This window comes from Mesoplodon mirus (assembly GCF_964341445.2).
Source record: "Mesoplodon mirus genome assembly, chromosome: 2".
NCBI lineage: Eukaryota > Metazoa > Chordata > Mammalia > Artiodactyla > Ziphiidae > Mesoplodon > Mesoplodon mirus.
In genome coordinates, this window is record NC_138977.1 from 206,246,300 (window position 1) to 206,268,798 (window position 22,499).

Sequence of the window (22,499 nt, forward strand, 5' to 3'; positions counted from 1 at the left end):
ACGAACCCACGTCCCCTGCATCGGCAGGTGGACTCTCAACCCCTGCGCCACCAGGGAAGCCCAAAACGCCCCAGCTTCTGATCCTTATCTCTCTACTCTATCCACACTCCATCTCCTGGTGACCTAACCTAGTCTCATGTCTTTAAATACCATCTAATCACTGACAACTCCCAAATTGATATTTTTTTAGCCCAGACTCTCTGCCCTGAACTCCAGACTCATTTATCCAGCTACTTGACTTCTCCACTTGAATTCTCTTAGGTATCTCAAACTTAATGTCCAAAGCTAAACTTCTCAGCTTTCCTCCCAACCTCCTTCTCCTACAGTCTCCATCTCATAAAATGGCAACTCTATGCTTCTAATTACTTAGTCCCAAACCCTGAGGGTCATTTTGGACTGTTCTCTTTCCTTCACGCCCTATATCCAATTTGTCAGCAAATCTTCTTGACTCTACCTTCAAAATATCTTCCGATCATATTTCTTTTCCTGTCCACGGCTGTTGCTCTGGTCTACCCCATACTGTGTTTCACCTGGCTGATTACAACAGGATCCTAATTCACTTTTGTCTCCTCGATGCCTCTCTCAACACAGTAACCAGAAGCACCCTGTGAAAACTTAAGTCCTCTAGTAAAATCCTCCAGTAGCTTCTCATCTCACTCAGTAAGAGCCAGTCCTTCACAAGTCCCAGCAAGGTCTAAGCCTCCCCAAATTTCCTGGACCTCATCTCCTACTGCTCTCCCTGTCTCTCAGCTCCATCCTCATTGGCCTCCTTGCTGTTTCTTGAATATGTCAGGCACATTCCTGCCTCAGGATCTTTGCATTTGCCTTTTTCTCTGCCTGTAATGTTTATTACCCAGATAGCCACATGGCTTCATCCCTTACCTCATTCAGGGTTTTGCTTGAGTGTCAGTTTTTCACAGAGAACTTTCCTGGACTCCTTTTATACTGCTTCAGCCTGCATAGCCCTGGACCACGCCTACATATGAGCACTTGCTCTAATATGTCCATCATCTGACCCACCATCATCTGACTACTATGTCACTTACCTATTTATGTGTTTGTTTATCTCCCTTGCCAGAAAATAAACTCTATGAGGGCAGAGAAGCTGGTTTGTTGTCTTCACTGCTGAATCCATAGCACTTGGCCACGAGGAAGCATTCCATACATATTTGCTTAGTGAATGAATGAAAAAATTATGAGGACCGGAAATTGGATGATCCAGTGGACTGCAACACATTTCAGAGGACTTGATGTTTGTCTTGCTAAGTGTGGGATGAGGGTGGACTCAGGGGTCATGCTGAGGTTCTATCTTGAACCACAGAGTTAATGATCTGCCCTTTAAAAAAAGTAGGGAACGGGTTAACCGTTTTGTGAAATTGCGTGCAATGGAACAAGATGACAAAGTTGATATTTCTCGTACAATTCCTTGTCCTATTCCTTGTCCTCTCAGCTAGATTGTAAACTCATGGTGGGCAGGGAGCACCATTTATGTTATTCTGAACTTGGCATATACCTAGCACAGTTCTGGATACCCAGTTGGTGCCCAGACATTGTTAGACTGGGGATCAGTTGGGCTGTGGAGTGTAAATATTCAGTTTCTGTTCCCTGGGGGATATGCCTCATGAAGTGGGAGGAGGGCTTGAGAATTCAGACTCTGCTGAGACTGAAGAATGCACTCTTGTGTACACTCCCCGAGGAGTATGTTTTAGCATCCTTACTATGTTACCACTGTCAATCACTTTCAGTAAAGAAGGCCACCGTCCATATTCCAATTGGCTGGAAACAAAGAACTATCAGGTAGGGTCAGGAATGAAGTGGTGAGAGGGGAGGGGGACCTGGAGGGGACATGCCTAGAACCCCACGGATTGAAAGGTACCAAGGTTTCAGGAAGGTTTCATGAACTAAAGTAATTTTCCTTCAGAGTAAAATTTTACAGGCACTAAAAGTCCTCACTTCACTGAATGTGCTCATGGGCGAGAGCGTCGCAGTGATTTATGAATTTTCAGTTTATGCGTTATCCTTTCAGAGGACAGGAATCCCCCGGGGCTTTCTGCTTTGCTTCTAAAGCTGAAGCTGAGTGCAGGAGCCCAGTGAACATACCGGGTCTGATTTGCAGCCTGCTGTGTTGCAGCTGGGGTCTAGAATGGGTGGGTATTTTTCAGAAGGAGCTTAGCAACGCTAGGATCTGAATCCCCCTCACCCCATCAAATAAGGATGACTTGCAACCCTTGTCTCCTGAAGGATAATTATCATACTAATCACTCACATTTGCATAGTACAGCTTCTAAAGCAGGTCAGCTTTCCTTATTTGATTCAAATCAAAAATCCTGTGAGGCTGGCAGGGGAAGGAGAATCATTATCCCCATTTTAGGAAACTGGAACAGATACTGAAAATGTAAGTAAGTTGATCAGGCTCACCCAGTAGCATATGGTGAGACTGGGTTTTGAGTGCAGCCCTCTAGTTGCAAGTGGTCCGTTCTTCCCATGGTGCCAGGCGAGCCCCATCCAGGAGGCAGACGGCTGGACCCAATGGGTCCGGTCTTCATGAAATGTGAAATCTTCCTAAAGAAGATTATACATTAAGGGAGAGTATACATTTCATGAAGACGGGAGCCATTTCTCTTTTATCACTTTATCACCAAGGATCCCGTGCTGTGTTTGGCATAAGGCAGGAATAGAAGAATGAACGGGAGAGGGGATGTGACACATGAAGACATTAGTTACTGGCATTGTGTGTGTCTAAAGATCGGACAGTTAGCCGAGGGCTGGCCTGAGCATCTGGGGGCAGCAGAAGACCTTAGATGCCTGGGGACAAGAAGATTGGAGGTGGATGGTCAGCAAGGGCAGCACCAATGGATTTTGTAAGAGGCCAGCCATGTCCCTTATTGTCACCTAATTATATGAGTCCCTTATTACAGTATAGTCCCTTAATATATATATATATATATATATATATATATATATAAAACACATATAATAAGTGTGTGTGTATATATATATATATATATGAACACACAGTAAGCCTTTTGTTATAATATAGTCATCTAATATACAATATATTGATATTATATATGTAATATATATTAATATTATATGTTACATGTTTATACATAGTAGGTCTCTTGTTATAATATTGTCCCTCATTAGCACCCTCTTCACTCTTACAAAACTGTTTGTCATCCATAGTTGACCACAGGCTGGGCTTCCTCTGTCCCTCCTGCACGATTCCATTGTCCTCAGTGCCTTCTTTCTCACCTTGGCACAGCCTGACTGTGTCTCCAAGTGGTTGGTGTCCCCATGACACTGCACTCAACACAGGACTGTTCTAGCCCCTAATGGCCCATTCGGCTCGACCTCTGTGCTGTTTCTTGTTACTGAAATGGCACCCTTCTGCCCTGCTCTTTTTCTATCTATTTTTGTCCAACTAAAATATGAAGGAAAGAAAGAAAGACAGGGAGGGAGGGAGGGATAAAGAGAGAGGCCAGACAGGCAAGGGAGTAAGCTCCATTTCTCTATCTCCAAATTCTTCATACTTCAAGTTTTGGCTCATATAATCTTGCCTTCCTGAAGACTTTGCTGACCACGTTTTCTGGACTTACTTGCTTCCTCCTTTCAACTCTTATCTCACGTTATCTGCACCTCTCAGATACACTTATCATCTCATCCCTTCTTTTACTGTCATTCATTTATAATTCATTCAGTGGACCTTGTATAGCACCTGCTGTGTGTCAGGTGTTGTGCTAGGCATTGGGGATGCAGAGTTGAATGAGACCTGATTTTTGACCTCAAAGAGGTCACAATCTAACAGACAAGACAGACATATGGAGAAGTCACATTAATCCAGTTTGATAAAAGCTATAAGAGTTGTAGGAACAAATGCTCTTCCAGAGAATATGTCTGATGCCAATTTACGGTTGTATGTGCCTATACATAGGAGCTTTTATATATGTGGCTTTACTACTCTGTGTGTGCCCCTGTATGTGCATAGCTTATATTAAGAGAGAAGTGCTATTTACTCATGAATAATTCCAATTTATTTTCATTTCTCCTGCTGTCTAAATCCCCCTAGGATTTGTAGCCTGTTGGTCAAAAAGGAACTTTTTGACAAAGCTTATTTGACAAACCTGGATCTCCCAACAGTTTGTCTAGTTATTTCCTCATTACACATCTCTGTTTCCTATTTCTTTCTCCAAGAACAAAGAAAACAAAAGTTACCTTCACCCCTGGGCCTTGAGCTCTGGATCTTTCTCTGATTCCCAGAGTTTAGCAGGTGTCTTTCTAATTCACATAAGAGGAGCTCAGTAAATATTTGTGGAATTCATGATTGAGTGATAAACTCCTTGAGAGCAAGGATGTGCCCTCCTCTCAGTTTGCCTGCTCATTGCCTTGCACACAAAAAGCTCACATAAACATTTGCCGAATGGGGGAGCATTGCATTGGAGCGGAACACGCATGGTGGAGTCTCATAACCCTGGGTGGGAATGCTGGCTCTGTCTCTTGCTAGTTGTGTGCTTTGGGGAGCAAATTGCTTAACTCTTAGGACTCACTTTCCTCATCTGTAAAATGCAGATGCTATATTACATCTGCTCAGTCTCAAAAGTGTGTTGTGAGGACTGAGAAGCACCCAGTGTAGTATTTAGCACATAGTAAGGGTTCAATTAATGTTTGGTCCCTGCTTTTTCTTCTTTGAATTTGACTGCCAGCTCTCATCTGGGGGTATCTGCTGGAGAGGAGTCAAGTCAGGCTTTGCTGTGGCTCCCAGGGTAGCTCCTCCATCCTTCCTGCATGCTTCCTCTATCCACTGGTGATTCTTTGGTCACACTCACATCTTCTCATTTTGATCTCAGTCCTTGCCCAGCAGCCTGGGGCTTGTTAGTGGGTTTACTGCATCTGCTTTCAGTTTTCTGCCCTGGTAATCCCTTCTTTCTGGTGGCCTTTGGAAGGCTCTGAATGGTGAGAGAAGCCAGAGGTTGACAGGCTTTCTTTCAATCTTGGTTTTCTTTGCTAGGCACAGCATATCTTAAGGCTAAAGGTTACATGATCATGTCTTCATAACTTTATTATTGTCCTTCTATGCTGGCTCCAGGGGAAAGGTAGCTTCCAGCCCCAATTCTCAGTGTTTGGACCTTTCCTCTGGGGAATGTTGGGGTGATTTTGTGGAGACATCTTCCTTATGCATCTCCTATGGCCTGCTTTCTTTGTAAAGTCCACTCAATTTAAAGGCAAAGATGCTTTTAGAGATCAGGATTCCACCACAGTGGAAGGGTGGTGTCACTGCTGCATGGAGCTGGGAGAGGAATCATGGTGTGGTGGAGTCTTTCTCAAAGCGTGGTCCTCTAATAGCCACAGGAAGGTTTATGGACCCTCCCCAGGATCCACCAAGTCAAACTTGCTGATAATGGGACCAGGGAATCTGCATTTAGCAGGCTCCTCAGTGACTGTTAGTCTCCAACTTTGCTCATAGAATGGGAAGAATTGTACCCTGGACACTTGGTCAAGGCCACACATTGTTGGGACTTGAACTTGAGTCATTTCCTCTCTCTGTGTCTCAGGTTCCTCATCTGTAAAATGAAGGTAATAGACTAGACTAACACCATCCCCTTCTGAAGACTATGCTTTACTGATGAAACACCATTATCTTTCATTGACTCAAAAATGATGATTTGATTTGAGAAGATGGAAGGAAGGAGAGTGATCCAAGCCCTGGGTAAGGAGACACAGACACATGAGAAGGGCTCTGCATTTCTGAGGGGTTTTCCAGACCCAGCTGTTTGTTAGGCAATCAGTTAAGTGACCTCTAACCCCCAACATCTCTTGCTTCTTTCTTTGTGGGCTTTGCACTTTTTTGAGATTGTTTGATGTCCCTGAAGGCTTGATGTTGGGAGACAGTGAAGTAGTCTTACTTGCTTCTGCAGATTCTAGATGGGTGTTCGGATCTGTTTCTAGAAGAGCATAGCTTTGAGTTTCTTCGTCTAGATTTTGGGATGGTCTGCACATAGGCACCCATGTTTTTACATAGGGACTGTGAAAGAATGACTTCGTCATGAAAGAAGTAAAATGAAGAGAAGTCTAGTGTGTATGTATGTGTATGTGTTTGTATTAATTTAACAAATAGGAATTATCGGCACATTGCTAATTATTTGGTTGGAGAAGGTTTGGATAAGTCTTGTCTTCATTAGCCCCTGAATTTTACAAATGAGGAAACTCGCTATTAATGGGAGAGGCATGGACCACTGAGTGACCATGGAGAACAATGCTTTGCAGAGGATACACGCTCCTTGCAGTTGTGCTATGCTAATAAGGACAGGTAGCTTGGTACCTTGGTACCTATTCTCCTGTTCTACAAATAGCCATGTCATTGATGTTCTTCTTGGCTTTGCTGTTTCTTGCCAACCTACTACTCCCCATCACAGGACACAATCTGAGAGAAGACATAAAAATCCTCCAGTCATGGCCCTGCAGAGAAGTTGAATGTTGCAAGTCAACTTTTCCAGGGATTCTCTTTGACCCATAATGGATCATATCCTGGCCTCTAATTTTTTCTTAGTTTACATAAAAGAGGTAGAAATGGTACTGACTGACCCCATGGAGTGCTGGATGAGAATAAATCTCAAAGTGAGTGTTTTGTCGTTGGTTAAATGCCATAAAAACGTTCAATATAATGGCTGATTATTTTTCCTTAATCTTAAATGGATACCTAGAATGGAAAAGTCCCATCTTGGTAGCAGAAATTCATTATCTCAGAAAGAGTTTAATGGGTGCTGTGCAAATGAACTGAAGGAAGTTAAATTGTGTAAGGCGAAGGAGCTGAGAAAAGTGAAATGAGTTGTGCATTAAATTTAGATAAACACAATTATGTGTAACTGGATTATCATGCATGCAGGCAGACACTGTATATTAGGCACCTGTGTTTTGATTAAAATCGATTCAGGTGCACACGCTTAGCATCCTGGAAGATATGGGGTTGTGCCTAAGCTACTGTCTGGGTGCACGAGGCATAAGCAGGGAAACGTCTGAGGTCCAGGTTCCCAGCTAGAGAAGTTAAAAGGGCCTGGGACCAGCCTGGCCAATGGAAGATCATTTCAGAAACCTGCTAACCCTATTACAGGCTGTCCAGCTCTTTGACACATACACCTTCCTTCTGGGTTTCTTAGTTTCAACTGGAGTCACGAAAGTGGTCCTGGAGTCCAGTGGAGGCTAATGACCTGCTTACTCCATGGGTGGGACATGGTAGAAGGCAGATGGCATCAGAGACTGTTGGGGGCTGGGCTTGCCTGTCATTCAAGTTTTTATGGCTTTGAGGCCCTGTGATGGGAACACAAAATCTCTTTGAACCTCTCTGTAGACACAGAATCAGGCCCAGTTCTTTCTTAGCCTCTTAGGTCTACATCTGTAAGTCGAAGTCATCTCCAGATCAAAGGCAAGCCCATCCTCTGATCTCTGGGTGGCCATACGTGTCAACAGAGCCAGCCAGCCTGTGCCTGACCTTGAAGGGGGACAGATGTGGAGAAACAACTGTCAGTACCCAGTTGATTCCTGTTGACATGTTTTATTTCAAATGCAAAGCGTTGTCGGGATTAAAATAAATGCTACCAGTTACGGGGGAGCATTAAATTAATAATTCTTTTCCCCTTGCTTGATCCTATAATAGCCCTCAACTCCACAGATAAATTCTAAGCCCTCCACTGGGTGATTTGAGATGAACTGTATATTGTTACACAAACTAAAGCCGGCTTCCTTTTTCCCCTCCCCTTTTGTTCCCCTCCTCTGCCCTCCTCCTTACCCCCTCTCAGGTTATACTTATCCTGACGAAGCTGTATGACTTCAACCTGGGAAGCGTGACAGAGAGCTCCCTTTGGAGGTAAGTGGGTTAGAGATTCTTACCTGGCTACTCGGGTTCGGCTCACGTGAGGAATGCCAGCTAAGCAGCAGTTGGAGAGCGTGTTTTGAAGGGAGCAGAAGATGGTCCTCCTCCTGGATGCCCTCTTTAATGCCCTGGGTGGCACTGATGGCCTCCATCTGCAAATTCCTTAGCACTCTGCTATCTCCTGTGGGGTCTGTCACATATTCTCCCTGGCACTGTGGTTGCTTCTGCGTTCCTGCAGTGTCTCCTTTGACTGGATAAACACAAATGTGGGTAGAGAGATGAGAGCATGCCTGGGAAAAGTGGAGGCTGTGGATAAGGGAGCGTGCTGTAGGAGGGATGCTGGCCTTGGCATGAGTCTCGGCCCAAGGACTGTTTCTTGTCCTCTGTGCCTGTAAGATGCTGTGATTCTTGAGAAGCCCATGATTCTAGGAATAGACACATGTGGGAATCAGGCCCGTGTGATGACGTTTGTGGTCCCGAGCCTTTGTGGGCTTCTTCATCCATAAAATAATATTAAAAAATATATTTTGCAGCTGTACTGGTGTAAAGACAAATATATTAATATTGTATATTAAAACTTGTTTTCAGCCTAAAATACTCATTTTTTTGTTTGTGGCTTTAAAAGCAATGACAGCATTTTTGTGAACCTTAGGCTCTGTGTCCATGTGCCTGCAGGATATATCAGCCCCGTTGGGAGGCTGGGACAGGGAGAAGGATGTGGGTGGATTAAGTCAGAGAGGGCTTTCACGAAGCCGGGAACCCCGCAGTTTCTCTGGCTAGGGGACGCCGCACGATCACTCTTCCATACACCTCCTCACATGCAAGTTCACAGTCACCGCCATGCTGCTGGCAGTCACACAGGGCACCAGCAGGTTTCATCAGCCACTCTGAGTCAGCGCTTCATGCTCTGTGCTTATTACCTCCGTGGGCCTCAAGAGGGCTGTGTATCCATTCCATTTGCTCTGCTACTTGTAAAGACTGGGGAGAACTCTGTCACAAAAGGCCATTCACTCGGCTGTGTCTTCATCCCAGCGCCAGTCCTGAGGGTCTGCTGGGGTTTTGGAGCAGGGGCGTCTGGGGCGTGAGTATCAGCATGCCTGGCTGCTTCTTCATCTGACCTGTTTGCGGAGAATCAGCCAGAGTCTCTCTGCCAGGGAGGGGAGCAGTCACAGCATCTCTTAAATATTTAGGGTTAATTGCTCATATCGATGGAGGCCTGCCTCCATATGCACAGGATGTCCAAAACCTAATTTTGCTGCTCAGTGAAAAGTGGCCGAGGTATAAGTAACCAGGTGCCTCCCGTAGATGAAAGCATGCCTGTTTCCACTCACGTGGGACTCCTGGGGACTTAGAGCTTCAGAAACCATCCTCTGAGGCCCTGTCACAGGGATATGGTGGTGAGCCTTTATCACAGTGATTTGGTGGTGATCCTTTAAGCCTGGCTCCAGTGCTGTCTGCTTGGTGCAAATAATGAAACCAGAAAAGCCCATGCTTACAATGGGAAACAGCTGTTACCTGGCAGCCCACGTTATAGGAAAGGTTTGCTAGTTTTACAGGTGGACCAGGCAAAACCATGGGGCCGAAGCCAGGTGCTTAATGCCCGGAAGTGACAGAGTGTGTGCCCCACAGTCATAAGAGCCAGTGTATTCACTAGTGTGTGTCAAGGACAGCACATGGCCCAGTGGCCCTAAGGGTACCCTGATGTCCCATTGCCGGGATTCAAATCCCAGCTTGTCCACCCAAAGAGCTCTGTGGCTTTGGGCACTTTACCTAACCTCTCTGGATCAGCTTCCCAGGGCTGCCGTAATCAAGGACCACAGGCTGGGTGGCTTCAAACAGCAGAAATGTATTCTCTCCCAGTCTGGAGGCCAGAAGTCTGAAATCAAGGCATCTTTAGGGCCACGCTCCTTCTGGGGGCTCTAAGGAGAACCCTTGGTTGCCTCTTCCTGCTTCTGGTGTCTGTCGGTGTTCCTTGTGGCTGCATTACTCCACTCTCTGCCTGTATCATCTTCTCTGTGTCTGTGTCTTCTCCCCTTCCGTCCCTTAGAAGAACACTTGCCATTGGAGTTGGGCCCAGCCGGATAATGCAGGATGCTCTCATTCCCAGATCCTTACATCTGCAAAGACACTTTTTCGAAGATGGCCCCATTGCAGGATTTGGGAGTTAGGACATATTTGGAACGGGGGCTGCCATTCAACCTACTTCACTCTCTTAAGTCTCAATTTCCCTGAATGTAAATTGGAGATAGTACAGATCCTACCTTTGCTCCAGACACAGTGTCCTTGCTGTTACTTGAACCAGCCAGCTTCTTCCCCGGAGCCCTTACACTCAGCTCTTTCCTGGATCTGAGCTCTCTTCTTGCAGGGAGCAGGGCACACCCTCACTTCCCTCCTCTCTGCTCACCTCATCAGTGAGGCCTTTGCCTGAGGACTTGGCATTCCATCACTTGGCTGCATTTTCTTCCTCAGTACCTGTCACCCTCTAGCTGCTAAATATTTACTTATTGATTTATTTATATTCTACTTACACTCAGTAACATCTAAGCTTGTAGTGAGAGATAATTTTTCCATTTTAATTCAGTGCCGTATCCTCAACACCTAGGACAGCATCTGGCACACAGGAGGTACTTGATAAGTGTTTGCTTGATGAATAAATTCATGGATGGGTTGCAAGGATTAAATGAAATATTAAATGTACAAACATTTAGGACAGTTACCCACATGTGGGAAGTGCTCAGTTAATTATAATAATTAATGATTATTATAACCCTTTGTGTTTGTATAGTTTTGTTTGTAAGGATCCACTAATGCAGGGATCCACGGGATGGAAATTGTAGGGCACCAAAGGGATGTATTCTGTGCCATCTGGGAATTAGCACAGATCTTTGGGGGGATGGCAGGGGATAGGGAGGGGAGGAGAGTGATTTATAATGTTGTTCCTTCTGCTGATTGGGGGGAATTGGAATAGCAATGGCTACCTGGTCAAAGACATTCTTTTGTAGAAAAGATTCTCTGAGCTGGGTGCAGGATGCAATTTGGCAAACGGAAAGTGGAAAAATGCCCCTTGCACAGGGCAAAGTCCAGGCAAGGCTGGGCTGCAGGAGATAAGGCGGCCAGGAAGGAGGCAGGGGGAGCAGCTGGGTGTTGGACCAGGTAGGGCGGGTGGGGGGACTCATCGAGTTCACAGAAGGGGTCAAATCAAAGGCAGTTACTCAGAGCATAGATTATCGATAACAGAGTATATATGGTGTGACCTTTCAGGGATTTGAAAAAAACTGGTGGCTATTATAGGCTTTCCCTCTGGATAAATGTTATGTGGATGTATTTTTGTGTTGTGATTCAGAGGGTTCACAGGTCTGATAAAGCCCAGCTTAGGAACCCCTGCAGAGGGTGTGATTGAGGAAAGGGACCGCTCCTAAACTTTGTGGGAATTATCCAACTTGCTGGGGCCTCACAGGGCGACTTCTTACTTTTTATTGTCTTCCCTACTCATGCCCTAAAGATCTGTGCCCTTGTCCTCTTTTCTATATTGCTAATGATGTATTTTACAGTTAGAGCCTAGAGCACTATGACCTTCCTTACCAATACAGTGAGCAGAGAAAAGAAACTAAATTAAACACACACCCTTTCATTTTTGTGATTCAGTCCAACATACCTAGCCAAGTTGAAATTGAATTTCGTGATTCGTCTTCAATTTTCTGTACAGCAGAGGCGCCTGGAGCAACAGCTGTCATGACAGGATGATGCTCCCTGCCAGGTTACAGTATGACATAATTATTTGTCTCACTGAATTAAGAATTGAAAAGCCATCTACTTCTAAATAGACAAAAGACTGTTTAAAGGCATACTATAGTGTAGCAGTAGTGTGTGCCCTTGTGACCCTCTTTCTGGAACTCCTAGGTGCCCGTATACTGGGGGTGGTCAAAATTTTTTCTCTCCACCCACACAAGGATGGTTGCATAAATTGGTCACTTAGCACAACCGTCTGTTGGCATCCTTTAGTCAAAGGTCATTTTACATATAGGATGTCAAGCTTGTAGAATTAATGAGGTTGGGGACTGACTTTTTAAAAAAGACCCAGGGCTTCACTTTCAGGGTGTTTTCAGTCCGTAGTGTGTCAAGCCTGGAAGCTGTCCATCCATCAAGAGTGATACTGGAGACCAACTCTATTAGATTTTATAGAAGCCTGACCCAAAGAGGAGAGAGGAGTCAAGGTTGGGAGGCTCAGCATCAATCAGTTTCCTCCTATTCAGAGTATTTAAAAGTGAAAGCTCTGGGACTGATGTCCTGGGTTCAAGTCCACACTCCTTCACTGAGCCACTAAGTGACCTTGAACATGTTTCTTCACCTCTCTGTGCCTCCATTTCCTTATCTGTACAATGAGGGTTATACTCGCACCTACCATGTAAAATTGTGAGTCTTCATTGAAATAAAATATGTAAACTGCCTAGAAAAGTACCTGACATGCAGCGCCCATGTGGGAAATGCTCAAGGAGAGTTAGTTGTCATCATATGATCCATGAGTAATTGAGCCGCTTCTCTCTGCTAGTTCCTTTACCTGAGCTGTCTTGTTCTATCTTTTGCAAGAAACTTGAGAGTTGGATATCACTGGCCCCAATTTACAGATGGGAACATTGAGCATTACAGAGGTTAAACAACTTGCCCCGGATCAGGGAGCTAACAAGTAGGGGGATCTTACTGACTCCTGAGTCTGTGCTCATTCTACCCTGTGTGCTGTGTCTGATGTTGGGTGAGAGTGGATTTATGGACGCCTTCAGAATAAGAGATTTTTTTTTTTTTTTAATGGGTAGGAGAATGGGATGACATGGGAAGTGGGAAAGGGAGAAATTCCCAGAGTGGGAAAATTGCTCTAGAGTGGTTGGGCTGGGATTTCGACTTCTAGGCTAAAACATTCCTTCTGCAATTGAGATGGATGCTCTGTGGAAATCTGTCCACAGAAATAGAAGAGGCACCACAAGAGGCTTCTACCAGCCTCCTGAGGACAGTTGTGCTGATATCTTTAGGAGGATGGGGTGCAGAACATACCTAGAGTCCTAAGCATGTGGTGCCTGGAAATGATACATTTCTATTGAGAGAATGTTCCGGAGTCTTCTCCTTTTTTTTTTTAAATTAATTTTTATTGGAGTATAGTTGCTTTACAATGTTGTGTTAGTTTCTACTGTACAGCAAAGTGAATCAGCTATACGCAAACATATATCCTCTCTTTTTTGGATTTCTTCTAGTCCAGCACTGTCTGATTAGAAATATATGGGAGCCACATAATTTTCCAGCAGTCAATAATGTGAAAAGAAACAGTGGAGATTAATTTTATTAAAAAATTTTCTTTAACTGAGTTAAATAGAACTATCATTTCAATAGACAATCAATAAAGGTAATTAATGGGCTATTTTGACCTAGGTTTTTTTTTTTTTTTGTAGTGTAAGTCTTTGAAATCCAATGTGTATTTCACACTTAAGGGCATATCTCAATTTGGACCAGCCACATTTTGAGTGTTTAATGTTAGTTAAATATGGCTAGTGGATACCACAGTGCCCAGTGGAGGTCTAGTAACCTGTCTCTCACATATTTTCAGTTCATTTGGGGGGGACGGTAACTTTTTTCACCATAGAAACGCATATCTGTTTTATCAAAGGACAATAGTTAAAAAATTCCACCTGTTCTGGAAGGCAATTATTTTATAATGTTATGGACTGGGAATATGTGCAGTGTCAAAGGCTGACCTGATCCATGTTAAAACTCTGATAATCTAACAGGAAAGCAGGACTGTGGAAATCCATCCACAGAAATAGAAGAGGCACCACAAGAACTTTTAGGTCTTTGAACTGTGATCCTTGGTAATTCTGAAATAATCATGGCTGTTGACCCTAGAGTCAAAGAGACTTAGGGTGAGAAGAAAGGATCATAGCAAGCTTTCTCTTTGAGCCCCAGAACCTTATTGTTTCAGAGATAAGGATGTGAGTTCAAGGAGAGGAAGACACTTTGCCTGAGTTTCCTGGATCAGAAGTCTGAGATTAAGAGTGCGCTCTGGCTCCTGCTGGCTCCTGAGCTCCTGCCGTAAACTCACACATCCCCTAAATGGGAACCCTGGAACTGGATAGAGACAGCCCTCTTCTTTTTTAAAATTGAATTATAGTTGATTTATGATGTTGTGTTAAATTCTAATGTACAGCAAAGTGACTCAGTTATACATATATATACATCCTTTTTCATATTCTTTTCTATTATGGTTAATCACAGGATATTGAATATAGTTCCCTGTGCTATACGGTAGGTCCTTGTTGTTTATCTGTTCTATATGTAATAGTTTGCATCTGCTGGCCCCAAATCCCACTCCACCCCTCTCCCACCCCTCCTCCCTCTTGGCAACCACAAGTCTGTTCTCTAAGTCTGTGAGTCTGTTTAGAGATAGCCCTCTTCTTCATGTCTCCTCCGTTCCCAGCTGCAAACAGGCCATTGTTATATGGTGTACAGGCACCCTGGGGCTCAATGGCTGGGTCACACTCTCTCTCATTTCTGTGACAACAGCATGTGGCACATGCTTTGGTGCCATCTTCATGTCCCTTTGCACATATGGGTGTGTGCATCTCTGCTGAGTTTGGTGGTATTCGTGGTCCTTAATTTGGGAGCAAGGGTGCCACTTTTCTTTGAACGTGGTACCTATGAAAAGGTTGATTAATCCACTGCTTGAGGTTTTTGAGTCTTTAGTTTAGAACATAAGTCACGGTGGGGACTGGCAGATCGCTTCTTGGACTCAGTTCTATATGTCTTAAACATTAGCACTTAGACTGATAAACAAACACATTGCCCTCCCTCAAAAAAATTGTTTTTGGGCTTCCCTGGTGGGGCAGTGGTTGAGGATCTGCCTGCTAATGCAGGGGACACAGGTTCGAGCCCTGGTCTGGGAGGATCCCACATGCCGCGGAGCAACTAGGCCCGTGAGCCACAACTACTGAGCCTGCGTGTCTGGAGCCTGTGCCCCGCAACAAGAGAGGCCACAACAGTGAGAGGCCCGCGCACCGCGATGAAGAGTGGCCCCCACTCACCACAACTAGAGAAAGCCCTCACACGGAAACGAAGACCCAACACAGCAAAAATAAATAAATTAATTAATAAACTCCTACCCCCAACGTCTTCTTTAAAAAAAAAAAAATGTTTTTAAGGTCTCATTTTCTGGAGGTAGATGAACTGGCAAGCAATCCCCAGCTTCCATCTGTCCATCTCAAGCACTATTCTTTAGTAAAGGTCCGTGAGAGGCCAGCTTCTGATTGGGTGCGATGTCTCCACGTGAGGTTTCCCCTGGAATTTCTACTGGATTGGGGTCCTCACAGAGCTAAATGAATTTGCAGTTGTCTTGGTGTAAGAGGAACCAGGAATCCTTTACAGTGGATAGTACCCCTGCATTGCTACGTTACCTCAGTTCCCTCCCCCACCTCTTACTCCATTTCACCCACCCCCAGCCTGGCAGTGTGGGAGACATTCTGCTCTTGGAAAAGCAGCGAAGCTTCTCAGAGACTCCTCCTGTATGCCTGGCCTCAGGACCTGCAGCGCAAGGGGGCTTCAGATCGAGGGATTCCTGGTTAGGGTGTTTATATGTGCCCACTTCCTGGTCACATCCTCCTTGATACCTTCCCCGACCCTCCTCCCTGGATTGGGTGCCTCTCCTCTGCTTACCACTGCTGTCTTATCCTTACGCTGTGGTGTTCATTTGTTCTCAGCCTCGGAGCCTCTCGAGAGCAGGGACCACATGCTCTTCCTGTTTCTGGATCTACACTACCCAGCACTCGGGCTGCACTAAATAAAGGCTAAAAGAACTGAACTGAAGTACCAATAGCCCCGAACCAGTCCCAGCCCCCGCCCTGTCTTGTCCTGTTGCTTTCCATGTATTGAGTTGTCTATCCCCCTGCCACTGGGGAATCCTGTAACTTTTCATCTGGTTTGCAAGCTGTTGTCTGGACCATTTATTTCCTCCTCTAATTGTTCTGTCAGTGACCTTTCTGGGAGACCTTTGGATTTATTAATTTTTTTGTTTGCCAAGAAAACCCTGATAATAATTGCTAAGACTTCCCAGGAGTTATTAGTTTACAAATTTTAATGACATTCATGATTTATTTATGTGCTTCCCTCCCTCTACATCTGTTCACCCCAATTCCTTAGTGGAATTCCTGCTGAATCTGAGTGAATTAATGGAAACAAAACTGCAGATTGGAATGACATTTTTTTTTTCTAGGCTGTTAATTAAAAGCTTTCCATCCTATTCGCTAGGCTCTTCATATGTGAGGTCCCGAAGGCTGGGCAGGTACAGGCTGTGAAATCCTCCCTCTAGAGCTGGGGCCTTTGTCTGTTTGCTTTCAGTGATAATAAATGTGGTGAAAACTCCTGAATTGGTCACAGAGCATTCAGTTGAACAGATATTAACTGAGCATTCATTATGTAAGCAGTCCTGTGCTCATTGCTGGGTGATGCCGAATAAGTATGTCATGATTGCTATCCTCGAGGAATGTTTAGTTCAGTTGAAAAGTAAGATTAATGCATATAGGAAACAATGTCAGGCATATGCAAGTATATATATATATATGTATATGCAAAACACATTGCATTCTGTGATGAGTGGCCCTACTGTAGAAATACTCATATTTTTATTATTATCACACCTCATTCCGTGAGGATGCAGAGCAATTCTAGGAATGAGTTAGAGAAATGATCAATGTGTCTCATGTGTTTTGTTTTGCTGTTTAATATAAAACATCTTATTTCTCCATTAGGGTGTGAAACTTTTCAGAGGAAAGACTGTTTCGTATGAGAACTAGTAGTTTCCATAATTCTCAGAAACACCTGGTAACAGATGGGATTGAGTATGTGTAGTGGTTAAAGAAGTGGGTCCTGAATTCAAATTGCCTGGATGTGACTCCCAGATCTACTGCTTGCTAACTGTACCACCTTAAGCAGTGTTTTCATTTCTGTAAGCTTTGGTTTACTTATCCATATAGTGGGATGATAGTAAGACTTATCTCATGGAAGCTTGTGAGGATTCAGTGAGATAATTCATGGAATGCAAAATGCCTACTATCTAGTTAGTACTTAATGTAATAATTATTATTTGTTCATAGGCTCATATCCTCCTAGCCCAGCAGTCTACCAGCCTCCTAAGGACAGTTGTGCTGATATCTTTAGGAGTGTGGGGTGCAGAACATACCTAGAGTCCTAAGCATGTGGTGCCTGGAAATGATACATTTCTATTGAGAGAATGTTCCGGAGGCTTCTCCTTTTTTTTAAAAATTAATTTTTATTGGAGTATAGTTGCTTTACAATGTTGTGTTAGTTTCTACTGTACATCAAAGTGAATCAGCTATACGTATACATATAGCCTCTCTTTTTTGGATTTCTTTCCCATTTAGGTCACCACAGAGCATTGAATAGAGTTCCCTGTGCTATACAGTAGGTTCTTATTAGTTATTTTATACATAGTATCAATAGTGTATATATGTCAATCCCAATCTCCCAATTCATCCCACCCGCCCCTTCCTCCTGGTATCCATATGTTTGTTCTCTATGTCTGTGTCTCTATTTCTGCTTAGCAAATAAAATGATCTACACCATTTTTCTAGATTCCACGTATATGCATTAATATACGATATTTGTTTTTCTCTTTCTGACTTACTTCACTCTGTATGACAGACTCTCGGTCCATCCACGTCTGTACAGGTGACTCAATATTATTCCTTTTTATGGCTGAGTAATATTCCATTGTATGTATGTACCACATCTTCTTTATCCATTCCTCTGTTGATGGACATTTAGGTTGATTCCATGTCCTGGCTATTGTAAATAGTGCTGCATTGAACATAGGGGTGCATGTGTCTTTTGGAATTATGGTTTTCTCTGGGTATATGCCCAGTAGTGGGATTGCTGGGTCATATGGTAATTCTATTTTTAGCTTTTTAAGGAACTTCCATACTGTTCTCCGTAGTGGCTATATCAATTTACATTCCTGCCCACAGTGCAAGAGGGTTCCCTTTTCTCCATACCCTCTCCAACATTTATTGTTTGTAGATTTTTTGATGATGGCCATTCTGACCAGTGTGAGGTGATATGTCATTGTAGTTTTGATTTGCATTTCTCTAATACTTGGTGACGTTGAACATCTTTTCATGTGTTTGTTGGCCATCTGTTTGTCTTCTCCTTTAGATACTCATCTGTGCTTGGCAAAAGGGAAAGGTTAATATATTTCTTGGTTTTTCTATATCAGCTGCAGCTGCTGCTGATTTTGGGTGTAGGATGCCAAGCACCATCTGATTTAAGTTCCCCTAACACAGTGTTGAGTTAACTCATCCATTGTGGGAGATTTTCTTTTTAATGCAAGTATTGGGGGAGGTAAGCCCATTGAAGAACTTTGTACTTCCCAAGTAATTAACATGGAAGGCAGGGTGGGGTCATCCATGTTTCTCAGATTTGGTGTAGCCTCAGAATTACTTGTGGATTTTGTTAAAAATCTAGATTCCTGGCCCCTAACCAAGTGATTCCAATTTGGTAAGGCTGGGTGTTACTCAGGATGTATAATTTTAAAAGCTCTGTGGTTGGTTCTGATTTTCAGGTAAGATAGGGGCCACTGAGCTCAGAGGAAGCTTGGGTTCTAGGCCCATCTCAGTTGCTAATTAATCGAATTACTCATGCCATCCTTCTGTTTCCCCATAAAGGTTTTTGATGAAGTAATCTGAAACCCCTTTCAACTCCAAGTCCACAAAGCTACCAACCTGGGAAATCAAACGGGGAACACACACAGGATTTATGGTGCCCAACAGATACCTTTTATGAGCTAACAGCCCCACTTGTGAGAACATCCACCCTCCTTAAGGAAAACTAACGTGCTGTTTGTTCATGGATGGATAGTAGCCAGTGGGCAGGTGTCAGCCAGAACACCTGTCCTAACTACTTAATTCCAGTTCATTAAACATAAAGAGCAGCATTCAATCTATGAAACCCTTTGCTCCCCCCAAAAAATAGAATGAGAAAGGAGTTTGCCCTAAATATCGAGACCTCAGACGTCTTACTTTGCTGGAGAATAGAGCAATGCGAACACTGGAGAAACAGATCTGGTTTACAGATTTAATGTTTTCCTATTTATTATGGGAAAGAGGTTTCTTTTTTATGGCCTAGTCTTTTTTCTTCCACCCTGACATGTATAAATCTTGATTTTTGTCCAGTGGCTGAGAGAGCATAATCCTTTCGTATGGATTGTGTCTGTTGATTGTTATTTTATATTGCTTTCCCTTCCTTCCAAATGCTGTGCCATTTTATCACAATCACAAATAACCCCACCATTTGGAGAAGGGGTGTGAATTCTGCCCATCCCTCTCCACACCCTGAGTTGCCTCTCATTTTCTCAGTAGTATATTCATTAGCCTTCTAATGAAGTTAATAAGTAAACAGGATCAGACAGTTCCTTCTAAAATAACATTTATAAATGGATGCATTTCCTGACTCTCTAAGGTAAAGCCTTAATTTATTTCCCTTCCAGATGTCCACGTGTGTAAAACTATGATAGGTGGGCCCCTGGACTGTGGCTTGAAGCCAAAAATTGGGAAAAATTTCAACTCACACAGAGCCTATCTATTTCCAAGTTTATAGGAGAGTGGATTTTTACATACTCCATTCCTGCTTATATATATAATGACTATAAAGATTAGGTAGTCAAGCTTTCATAGTTACTTTATCATCCTTTGGTGGCCAATTACTTTATTGGACATAGACTGTAAATGTCATTAGAAGACCCCATGAAGACCACTATCTAGACTTTATTTGGGGAGCCATAAACTGGTAAAAAGCCCTCTTCTTAATGTTACATGTCTGTGACATTTCTTTTCAGAAATCGCTGAACTTATAAAGGAAATATTTCACAGCTTACTTTTGCTTCCAAATGGTTTGTGCCCAAGTTAAAGCTAAAGTCAAGTATTAAAAGGCAATACATAGAGTTTATCTTTTAAAAGATTTTCCTTTCAGTGGCACTAATGTCTTAAATTGGTATAATATTTGTAGTCATTGCCCACATGAAGTATGGCATGTCTCATATTTCTAGGAGGAATGGGAGGCCTGTGTAAACATTCCATTTTACAGATGGATAAACTGATTTCTTGAGTAAGTTGGTGGTTGGTGATTTCAGATCTGGTGCCCAGATCTAGGTATCCCAATTCTCAGCAGCTTCATGGTCTTGCTCTTACATTAGTAATCAGTCTTTCCTGACCTTTCCAGCTCAGCACCCATTTATATTTCATAAGAGATCTATGGCCAAGGGACTACTTTGGGGACCAGGAATGGTTTTCCTTGGATATTTATCTAAGTGATTTTCAATTGTGGTGGATCATGAGACTCATCAGGGAAATATAAGAAAAGTGAGTTTCCTGGGCCTTATTCCAAACCTACTGAATCAATTTCTGGGATCAAGATCTAGGAACTTATGGTTTTAAAGAGCTCCCCACTTGATTTTGATATAACCACTGACCTAAGAGACTTCATGGCCACTTTAATTCTGAAAGGTCCATGAAAACTTATTTTGGGGAATCTTCCCCTCAGTATAGCACCTGGCCCTCTTACCCATTTTCCCTATGGCTGGCTCAGAATGACAAGCACAGTCATTCATGAAAAAATACATAGTTGCACCCTCGTCTTCATAAATGACAACCATAAATGTTAGGAATTGGAATGAGCTCTGGCACTTATTAATTAACTCACATTCTGTCAGCATCAGGGTTGGTAATTGGGCAGTTAACATTGATTTTAGATAATGGGGCCACAGGAGAATGGTCATAAGGTTCTGGTCTCCATGGAGTTGTGTTGAGATAAACTCTATGAAGTTGAGTTTTTAGCTGGAAAGCTAGGCTTCCTGAAGATCGAAGAGCACAACAAATGGGGAATGGTTTTCAGGTGACTTTGGAAGGCTTTCTGTTCGTAATTTTTGGTTGCAAGCAACAGAAATCATCACTAACTTGGGCACCATATAGGATTCATTGGAAGGATACTGGTATAACTGAACATTTGGAGGAAGAGATAATAAAAAAAACTTCCCTCTTACTGCTGCTTTTGCTTCATTCCATAAGTTTTGATATGTTTTGTTTTCATTTGTCTTGAGACATGTTCTAATCTCTCTTTTGCTTTATTCATTGACCCATTGGTTGTTTAAATGTGTATTGTTTAATTTTCATGTATTTGCAAATTTTTCAGCTTTCCTTTTGTTATTGATTTCTTGTTTCATTCCATTGTTGTAGGGTAGAATGTTCTGTGTATGTCTGTTGGGTTCATTTGGTCTATAGTGTAGTTCAAGTATGCTGTTTCATTATTGATTTTGTCTGGATAATCTATCATTAGTTATTGAAAGTGGGTTTTTGAAATTGTGTCCTATTTTTGCATTACTACCTAGTTATCCCTTCAGACCTGTTCATGTGGCTTTATATATTTAGGCACTCTGATGTTGAGAGCATATATATTTATAATTTTTATACCTTCCTATTGAATTGATTCTTTTATGTAATTATGTAATGATCTTCTTTTTCTCTTGTGACAGTTTTGACTGATATAAATTTAGCCACCCCTGCTCTGTTTCTGTTATTATTTGCATGGAATATCTTTTTCCATACCTTCACATTCACCTTATATGTGTCCTTAAATCTAAAGTCAATCTCTTGTAGATAGCATATACTTAGATCTTGTTTCTTTACTTTAAAAAAAATTTATTCAGCTACTGCATATCTTTTTGTTGGTGAGTTTAATCCATTTAAATTTAAAGTTAACTATTGATAAGTAGTCACTTTTGCCATTTTGTTAATGGTTTTCTGTCTGTTTTGTAGTTCTTTTGTTCTTCTCTTACTCTCTTGCTGTCTTCTTTTCTCATTTGATAATTATTTGTAGTGATATATTTTGTCTTTATCTTTTTGTTTCCATTCTAGGTTTTTTCCTTTGTGGTTACCATGACGTCTGCATTAAACTTTTTATAGTTATAACAGCCTATTTTAAGCTGATAACAACTTAACCATCACATACAAAAACTCTATACTTATACTTTCTTCCCCAACACTTTGTCTTTGATGTCAGAATTTACTTGTTTGTATATCATGTAGCCATTACCAAATTTTGGGGTTATAGCTGTGTTTTGGAAAGATGTGTTTAGAAAGGGTGATTTAGTGTGGGAAAAAAAATTGTAGGCAGGGAGGATCAGTTCTGAGACTGTTGTGACATTCTTATTGCTTTTTACCTCTATCTCTTTATCTGTCCATCCATCTATCCATATGTGTCTTTGCTTCTATGTTTATTTGCCCACCTTTGTAGAATGTCCAATGATCTAATGTTATTTAATGGGTCAGGAGTGAGGAAGGCAGGAAGCTGAAATTCAAACTTGCTTGAGGGAAACCAGAAACTTCCTTGCCATCCCCCTGAATCTCTGACTGGCTCTCAGGTATATAAACATGAATTCTATACCACTGAAGTTAAGGTGTGATGACTAGCTCATCAAGTCAGACCTGGTGAAGGGCCATCAGGAACCAGGCATGCTTCACTGGCTTACTATACTCAAAGGTCAACCTTCAGCATTCTGGAGGCGTGGGGCAGAGTACAAAGGAAGTGA

At 42.7% G+C, this 22,499-nt stretch overlaps 1 protein-coding gene across 1 annotated transcript in view; it reads left to right on the plus strand.

The window, feature by feature from the left end:
• SORCS3 (sortilin related VPS10 domain containing receptor 3) overlaps window positions 1-22,499 on the plus strand; it is a gene marked incomplete at both ends in the record, with an annotated part of 605,283 nt that overhangs the window by 178,683 nt on the left and 404,101 nt on the right. The window contains one exon of the mRNA XM_082611582.1: window positions 7,794-7,861. Coding sequence (XP_082467708.1) covers window positions 7,794-7,861 — 68 coding nt within the window. The remainder of the gene's footprint in view (window positions 1-7,793; window positions 7,862-22,499) is intronic.